Below are 10,091 nucleotides of genomic sequence, written 5' to 3' on the forward strand. Positions count from 1 at the left end.
TAGATAAGAATGAACGTGAAAGAACAAACCCACAGTACGAACCCCAAAATTTGTTAATACTGAAAGTTATACTTGGGTGTTCGGAATAAAAGGGAATATACCTACTTTGTATGACACAATGTTTTTTGGCATAAACAAGGAATGTTGGGTTTTCTCCATATTTACAAATTCAATTGTGCCCCCCTTATTGCACATTTACGGAGACCAACATGTTATCTTTTAGGGTTATTAAATGCACAGAGCATATCACCAGAAGTGATTCCCTAAAGATGTATAAATAGCTGGGTTAAAGCTATATAATGTGTCATAAAGTTTAATCCCTTTAAACAAAATCCTTGAAAGGATTAAAATTGCATGAAGCAAGTCCCTGAAGGACATGTGCCTGAAGCACAAAATCTATACTCAATACTAATGTACATAAATTGCCTCAGTGAGTACATTAATATGTTTGCAAACACATTAAAGCTTCTCAAGAGTTCCAGAAATATTTGTCTCGACTGAAAGATCGAGCATTATGCCCACGAGATTATTGCTTATACTAAGAAAGTATTGAAGCATTTTTATGCGGATTATTCGTTGGACACTTGAAGGATTTTCCGGACGTATATTGGACCGGACATCGTATTTTCCAGATAGAGCTCAACTCCATCACCATCATTTTGGGATGATGAGAGGTATATTTGATGCTATTTCCGCGTGACACCATGTACGGTCATATTCTTTCAAGTGAACTTACAAATAGCCCAAGTTTTGTTGGAAACGCGGACTCTGAAAATTTTTTATGATTTACATAGAGATAGCTTACTGGAAATATATTTACTCAACTACGAGAATTATTAATGGCTACATCCTCCACTCACTCCGAAAGATTCTCACTCCAAAAGATAGTCATGAAGACATTAGGGGGAGATATTAATCAGGGGGAGCATCCAGAAGTATGCTATACAGATTGTTGTACTCTTCTTTCTTCCTTCCATCAGTTCTCTACCTTACTAGGTTTTCTCCAAGCAAGTCTTTAATGATACAACTGACATAGTATTTGTGGTCTCCAAGGGGGAGTGTTGTAAAAGTTTTTGTGTGGAGCCCACTAACTATTCATTTGGAGACTTTGGTAGTTATTGTTCATTCACGGGCATCATTTCCTTAGCCTATAAATAAGGCATTCTCTTGCCTTTGCTGAGTGACCAAGAGAGAAGAGAAAGGGAGAAACGGAAAGAAAGAAAGAGAAATGAGGAAAGAGAAGAGGAAAGAGAAAGGAGGAAAGAGAGAAGAGGAAGAGAAGGAAGAAAGAGGGTGAGTGAGTAGAGAGAAAATTCAGTGAGCCTTATATATTGTAAACTCTAAAGTTGTAGCCCTATCATTTTATTTAGTGAAAAAGTTACTGCTGCTGCTCTCCGAGGACGTAGGCATAGCCGAACCTCGTTAAATGCTGTGTCTCATCTACTTTACGTACATCTCAAAATTCGCACATATTCCAGGTTATTTTATAACACACATATATATATATATCACCCATATTTTTAAGGCATATCACCCATATTTTTAAGGCATCCCTATTAGCTATATATTAGCACTATATATATGCGCAATGCCTTGTGTAGAACTGTCACGTTTTTATTTATTTATTTGTTATTTGTATGTGTTCAATTGTTTGCAGGTTATTTGCATGTGACTGGAACCATTTGTTTTCACCTCATTTTACTTTCTTTTCTTTTTTTTGGACGAAGAGACCTCATTTTACAGTAACATTTGACACAGAAAAACTATAATGCATGAATTTGAACAATTCGGCACCAAGTTTTTCTTGAATAGTTGTGTTGATGTCTAAAATTGGACATAACTTAGATAGATGTGAAGTGGTGGATTATGTGTGAATGTGAGGGCCTTAAGCAGGTGTGTATACCTTCGGCAAGACAAGTGTCATTGGCAGATTCATGTATGCCTTCATCAGGTAATAACATATGACGAAAGGAAAGTAAGTAAACATACAAAAGACAGATATACATGGTTCACCTTAATGAATAGGCTACATCCACAGCGAAGGATATTCTCATTATAATAATATGGTTGTTTACAGTGTACACATGGTTGGACCCAAAGAGAAGGGAAGAAGGGAGAAGCCCTTTCTAAGTGGACAGTGATCTCCTTTTATAGGTAATGGGGAGTGTTTACTCTTTGTATTCCAATGTGAGACTTGACATGACCTCTAGTTGTGACTTGTGGCAAAGTTTCTTTGGCTAAGGCGATGACCTCTCAAAACATGGCACGTGGCTAATCTTGCTTAGCTAGTTGCTCAATTAGTCACAATATCCAACAAGTTGTTTTTGTTTGGAGACTCTTTCCATCTAAATCCGCCCTTGGAGAATTTTTCTGGTCCTCATAATCAATGAAACTGTAACATATTTACTGCATGACTCATCATCTTTTCATTTAGTTGCCACATTAATCAATTTTATTGCATGACTTTCCTCATCTACTTATCATTGTAGACATTTAGTTGTGACCAACAAACTGGAAAACACAATGTTCATGAAAGTACATTTCAAATTCAAGTGATCTTTTACATAAATGATATATTTGGAAAAATATTGAAAAAAAAATTCGGTTGTTCTAGATTATTGAAATACAATGCAAAGTGAGCACTACAAAAGTGTCCCTCAAATAATCTTATTTGAGATATCTCTCAATTAAAACTTTATATATATATATATACACACACATATATGATGATATTTTATTTATTAATTTTAATCCTCTTTTCAACATTACAAACCTCCATTTAAGGTGAAGCCTCTTGAGATGTTGAAGGAAACCAAGGTACCAGTTTACAAGTGCATAACCAAAAAAATTAAGAGAGGTTGTTATAGGTTTTAGGGGGTCACTAAATGAACATGACCTGCTCAACTATCAGCCCGATTTTGTTTCATGGAAAACCATGCAGTAGTTACCTTAACTAAAGTGTGTACTAATTAGTACATGATTGGAAAATATACATATTCAAAGTTAAACAGAATTTGGATAAGTGTTTTGTTCATTATATAAGTATAGATAGTTATTCCATCATGTGTGAGCTCACAATAAATATTAATCATGTAATTAGTTTGTCTAATTGAAATTTACTGTAATGATATTTGATAAGTGCATTATTTCCTATATTTGTATACCTCTTATATTTGGTTTTTGTAGGGAAAGTTAACTAAACATAGTATTAGCTCTTAGAGGGGTTCTGACTGAAAATTGACTTTTTGAATGAATTTTAGCACAGGGCCAATTAGAGAAGAAAGCTAAGACATTGAAGATCATTGTGTCAAAGTTGCATAATTTTCTACCAAACCAAATGCTCCAGACTTGCAAGTCAAGACAGCCTAAGTTGAAATCCCGTCAGAACTGCACTGCTGTGGAAGATTGAATATTTGAAGACCTTTCTGATTTATCCTAATAGAGTGTGATATATGCTTGGAAAGCTTAGAGATCAAGATTTCTCATATTTCTCCAGAATTTTCTAGGAAGTGGAAAGACCCCAAAATATCCGTGCTAATTGACTGATATGTTCCAAGTCAAAGAAGGATTCTTTCCTAGTTTGTTTCCTTAATTATTTGGGATTTTGTTTTGCTTTATGAGAGTTTTTCCAGACCTTTTTAGAATAAGGTTTAGTTCTTTTTACACTATATAAGGTCACCCTAAGCTCTCTTTATATAGCATCTTCTTACCATACACAACTTTCATACACCCACAAATATATCAGAGAGAGCCAAGAGTTTCCAGCCTCGATGCTTTTGGAGATTACGAAGGTGTTGGTGTGGAGAATCCCGAGATCAAATCCATTTGCCAAATCAGTTTTATGACAACAATTCTTTTGTTTATCTTTTCTTTTGTCATGAACTAATTTCACTTGCTAGGGCTATGATGTAGCCTAGCCATGAATACTTAATTTTCATAGTTATATTAATTTATGAATACTATTCCATGTTAAGTATTTGTTACTGTTCTTAATGCCTTAAATATCTAGCTAATATTTAATTGACGATCCAAATGGAGATCGAGATGAGATGTTTGGTGTTTGCTTCTCGTAACAAATACCATGTCTTGAATGAGTGCTCAAGAGGGACTAACATGACTCATGCAGTTTTCTTGCAGGTTTTCATAGAACTTAATGAGTTCTTGATTTTCTAAATCCGTTTCTCGAGAGAGAATGAGTTGTTAATTGAGAATACTTTTAGCTAAGCCCGAGAGGGGATATCGAATGAATTACGAGAAACCAACTGTCAACATGGGTAGTACTTAGGATTAATTGGCTATAAGAATTAAGTAGAATTGATTATGGTAAAATCAGATGCTCTAGTGTCTCATCAACTTGATTTTCCACCGTAAATTAAATTTCTAAGTTTCATATTTATTTTAATTTAGTTTAATAAATCAATCACTCTCATTAATCATTGTTCAAATAAACTTCTGAATTAATTATAATTGGTACTTAAAAGAAAATTATAGTCTTCGTGGGAACGACACTTCACTTATCTATATATTACTTGTGCGGATTGTGCGCTTGCAATAATTTCACAACAATATTTCCTTTTGGTCTAGCAATTTTAGTGTCCACCAATTCTAGCCATAATTAATATATTTAACATATGTGCCTTAATTTTGATCATATAAATTAAATGGATTATTTAAGATTTAAGCCAAAAGTACAAGAATATCTCCAATAGCCTTTTCAACAGCTTTGGAATGCTAAAATAGGTGAGTCATGTAGCAAAACTCCCTCCAACAGATTTGTTAAACTTAATCACCAAAACTTCAACCCCTTTCTCTTTCTCCCAAATTGACCTTGGGCTATTCAAAACATTTATATTTTGCTTTGGAAGAACAAAACCTATATTGAAAATTACTAAAAACCTACTCTCTTTTTTCCTTTTCAAATAATAAATATATAGACTTTCGTCATATGTTCTTGTATTTTTCCTTCTTTTTTTTTTTTTTTTCAAAATATTGCATTAATTGAATTAAAAAGCATGTTTTAGGGCAAAAATTATTAAAGGAGCGGATAAACTCAATATGCTACTATTGTGGGAGATACTCTTAACACTTTTATAATAACTCAAGAATCAACACTAAAATCATAATTTTGTGTTGATTGATTGTTTGATTAACTCTAAAATTAATCATGAATTCCAACAATTTTTCCAACTCTCGCTCATTCAGATCATATGAGACCTCACAAAAGACCGGGGGCCATCTTTTGTCCACTTACACTCCATTTTGTATGAGGTTGTTCTGCTTGGTAAGGGTATGATGTGGAGAGTTATAACGGGAGAAGAAATAAAATTTTGGAAGGATTACTGGATTACTAAGGGCCCTTTGCTGCACTTTGATGGTAGTATAAATCCAAGTAACTTATATTGTAATGTGGTTAGCTTTGTGAAGAATGGATGGTGGGACATGAGGAAGCTTCGTACTGAACTCAGTGAAGAGATGATTCAAAAAATTATTGGCACCCCTGTTGGTTTCAATAATAGTTTACAAGACACTCAAATTTCGAAATCTACTACCAATGGGGTGTTTATAGTAAAAACAATAGAAATATATGTTTAGGTAAAACTGATCCTTTCTATTCATCTCCATAATGAGCTATTTATATGTTTACATAGGGTTTTACAGGTTTAACAAGGAAATAAAATAAACTAGGAAACAAAGTCCTAATTGTACAAGAATTAGTCAACTGTACTAATTAGGAAATCACTTTCCTGAACTCACGCACACGCCAACACTCCCCCTCAAGTTGGAGCATAAATGTGACCAAGGTCCAACTTGCTCAGCACTTGATCTTGCAACAACATTTTGTTTCTTACTACGCCAAGTAACAAGGTTACCTCCTACAAAAGTAAAGTAACCTGCAGTGGATCGTCTGCCTATTTGGGACCCAGCCCAATCCGCATCTGTATACCCAATTACATCCAGATGTCCTTGCTTTGAATACATTAACCCTTTACCATGAGTTGATTTCAAATATCTCAAGATGCGATTCACAGCATCTCTATGAACTTCACTTGGAGAGTGCATAAACTGGCTTACAACACTCACAGCATATGCAATATCCGGTCTCGTATGTGACAAATAAATTAACCTCCCAACTTGGCGCTGGTATTGCTCCTTGTTAGTTGGTTTATGATCAGTACACTCACCAAGCTTGTGATTTTCCTCCATAAGCGTATTAACTGGTTTACACCCTAGCATCCCTGTTTCAGTTAATAAATCCATAACATATTTTCGTTGAGAAAAGACGATACCTTGCTGTGATCTAGATACTTCTATCCCGAGAAAATACTTAAGTGTACCAAGATCTTTCATCTCAAACTCCTTAGATAAGTACTCTTGCAATGCTTTTCTTTCATCAGGATCATCACCTTTTACGATCATATCATCAACATATACTATCAAAGCTGTAATTTTATTTTCCTTATGCTTTAAGAACAAAGTATGATCAAAATTACTTTGTTTATATCCAAATACCCTCATAGACTTTGTCAAAATGCCTGAGAAGCAAGACTATCTCTGATCATCCAATCTGGAAGCGAGACTATCCCTGATCACGTTTCTGCTGCATCAGGGAACTGTGAAGGCGACCTCATGCTTTAATCTCCGGAAGTTCTTCTGGACTAGGAGAATTACGAGCTTGTTGTCTGCTTCCACCAGCTTCCTTCCCTGATTGATGAGTTGCTTGTCTGCTCTCACCAGCTTCCTTCCTTGATTGCTTACCTTACCTTGCAATCAATATCACAATTTTTGTATCTTTTCTTTCTTTTTATAACTCTCTGTTCCTAAGAGATTTTATTTCTGTACGGTAATCTTATCCTGCTACCTTGAGTCGATGTATAACTTCATGATGACATCTCCTGTCCTTAAATAATACTAGAACACTTTAATGAGAAAAGCGATAAGTTGAATGACCCTCTTCGCTATCATTTTCGGCAATTTTTTTTTTATTTACTGGATCCACCTATCTCACGGATGGATCTCTGTCTGACTAAAACCTGAGTTATCAACTCCAAGGTCTACTGGACATTTAGATCTTCCTGCCTACTTGGTACAGTAGGTACGGCTCTTGACGAGCCTCTTAACAAAAATTAATCTACCGGTTCAGATACCGGGCAATTCCTGTCCACTTGAGAATTTCATCCCCTTACGTCGGGATATCTGTCTACTTTCCCTACGAATACCACCACCATTTGGGCCCACTTTGAAAAGGAACGAGGATGCACAGAGTGCGATGTCTACAGGAAATAAACCTATGCTCTGATACCAAATTGACACGACCCGACCCAATTTTCGCTTTGGAATTCGAGCCAAGCCCTGTGCGTGTCCGACACCTGGCAAATGTCGGGCACAATGACTTCTTTACCCTTCCTGCTAATAAATACGGTTTAAACTTTCTCTGGACTCCTGCCGAAAATTCGGCAGAGTCTCCCCTGTATTTTGACTAAACCCAAATTTTTCACCTGTCAAACAATCAAATAAAACCACACCAACTGCCAGAATAGGGTAACTAAAAATTCACCAGTTCTGGTTATCTAATCCAACCAGATATCAGAGCAGTTACTAATTAATTACAATACTTTAAGTAGTTTATAACAAATCCTACATCTCGGAAGTAGCGTGGAAGCTGGAAGTAGGCATGGTGGTGGATTCCTGTGCGCACGACTGCCTGGGGGGCGCAAAACATTTCAAAGTGTGAGTGGACCAAAAATAAAGTTCAGTTCTGGGAAACTACATAATAACCCCCACTGTAAAAACATATTATTCATAAGAAAACTGAATCTGTAAACTGTACTTGAGTTATGATAAAGCATTTAGGTAAACATATATATACAGTTATACATTTACACATAAGTATATGCTGCTTGCTATTAGGATACTCAAGTAAAATCACTGAAATCAATATTTGCATAATTGCACTGAAATTCCTCTAAAATTACCAACTGGGTGTACCCTTTTAATTCCGTCAATTCCTGATATCCGTCAATTCCTGGTATCCTTCAATTCCTCTGTTAGTCCGTCAATTCCCCTGGCAGGTCTCGGCGACACATAGTGTATTCGAGCCGCAATCCTGGCAGGTATCAGGAGACCGTAGTCAGCCTGATCAGCAATCCTGGCACTCATGGTCCGGGCGTCCCCAAAACTCATGAGGCAAATGTCAAGTGCACTGACAGAACTGTTAGTAAACTGGATGTCTGTAGACATCATCATATCCGAAGGCAACATAAACCGAAGGCAACCTGGGATGTCCGTAGACATCGTTTTATCTGATGGCAACCTGTTTCTGTAACTGGGTACCCACATTGGTTTAAAACATATAAACTGCTGAGAAAATGTCATACAAAAAGATAATAATATTTCTGAAAAATCTGAGGAATAACTGAATCTGTAATCAATCAATAACTGTGCTGCCCTTTTTTTATCTGATAGAAAACTCAAATTCTGCTTTCTATAACTCATGGTGGACTAAAAATAAATATATGATAATTCTCTGAAATCTGATAATTTAACTGTAGTCGTAATACTACTACTATTTTGTTATATAAAGCTCAAGGTCTGCTACTAATATAACCTCAATAATATATGTAACTAAAAGTATTTAACTGTATAAAACCTGCTCAAAACTTGCAAGAATACTTATTCAAAATCAATTAATGAAATGCATTTGCATAAAATCATTTATAAAAGAAAGGTCCACTCATCGCTGGTCCGAGTTAGTTGGACCTCTTAAGTGTCCTTCCTGGGGTTCAGTTTAGCTTATGATGCCCAAGCTTTGGCATGGCAGCAAGTATCCTGCATCTATCCTCTTTTTCATCGTTGTTGAAAATAACGCTGTAAAATACATAAAGGTTCTCAATCATTTCTGTCAGCGTTAGACGCCCATCTTTATCTAGGGGTGGGCACTCAAACCGGCAAACCGGAAATCCGAGCCGAACCACACCGAACCAAATTCGAAAAAAACCGAGTTGACCAAAAAGTCAAAAACCGGTCAAAAACCGAACCGGACCGGTTTGGACCGGATTCGGATCCGATTCCATGTCTTCAAAAACCGAACCGGGCCGAACCGAACCGGTGAAACTAAAAAAATATATAATTTCAATATATAATTATATTTAATGCTATATTTTTAATTTCACTAAAAAAAACTAATATTTATCCAAGTTCAATGTCAAAATATCTCTCTTTTCTCACTTTAATATTTATTAATTATATGAAATTGAATAATTTGTTAATTTTCAAGTAAAAAAAATAATATTTCAGTTGAGAATTGTATTACAAAACAATTTAAAAAAATAATTTTTATAATCCGGTTCAAAACCGAACCGAAACCGGAACCGGACCGAAACCGGTTCAAACCGAACCGGACGGTTTTTGAATTTTTTTAATTAAAACCGAACCGAACCAAACCGCATAAATAGTATCGGATCGGTTCTAATTTGAGGCAAAAACCGGTCCAAACCGAACTGTGCCCACCCCTATCTTTATCTGTATCCCTTTCCCTTACTTCCTCCTTGCACAACCACTCCTTGCACCACGTGACTGGTTTATTAGAGCGACATACCATTGTTCTTCTCATTATATGACCCATAAGATCAAACCGGAACTCATCAACCTTATAATCAACTGCCCAGTGCAATAAATCATCAACAATTAAGCGCTCAACCATAAAATACTCACTAGCAGTGTTGTACTATACTCAATAAAGCTATCTGTATTTCTTCTCAATATTAGCCATAGAATAAAACCAACAACAGAGATGGCATCAAACACACAACATACCTCTTTTGCTGCAAATATTCTCTTGATTTGCTAATTAGGGACTTTTGATCCATTTTGTCTTTCCACTACGACCAAAATGTTTGACCTGCATGACCTTGGGCAATATTGTTTTGTCCATCTCATTTTCTCCAGTATGACAGAGAAATTACGGTCTCTCTTGCCTTCCAAGCTTCATACTCCTCTGCTTCGTTTATTTCATCATCAGTATCAATATCAACTATATTTCCTTTGCAAATGCCCACTTCCTCAGCAACAGTTTCTTCAGCAACGTTAAACAT

The 10,091-nt window shown here is 35.9% G+C and overlaps 1 protein-coding gene across 1 annotated transcript; it reads right to left on the reverse strand.

Moving 5' to 3' along the window:
- Positions 1 to 5,736: 5,736 nt before the first annotated feature.
- Positions 5,737 to 10,091, reverse strand: LOC117625422 (uncharacterized mitochondrial protein AtMg00810-like). The gene is made up of 3 exons (XM_034356975.1): positions 9,963 to 10,091; positions 9,596 to 9,724; positions 5,737 to 6,462 (listed from the first exon to the last, which is right to left on the reverse strand). The coding sequence occupies exons 1-3, from the start codon at positions 10,089 to 10,091 to the stop codon at positions 5,737 to 5,739; spliced, it is 984 nt and encodes a 327-aa protein (XP_034212866.1).

The sequence above is a fragment of the Prunus dulcis genome, chromosome 4, assembly GCF_902201215.1.
Source record: "Prunus dulcis chromosome 4, ALMONDv2, whole genome shotgun sequence".
Lineage (NCBI taxonomy): Eukaryota > Viridiplantae > Streptophyta > Magnoliopsida > Rosales > Rosaceae > Prunus > Prunus dulcis.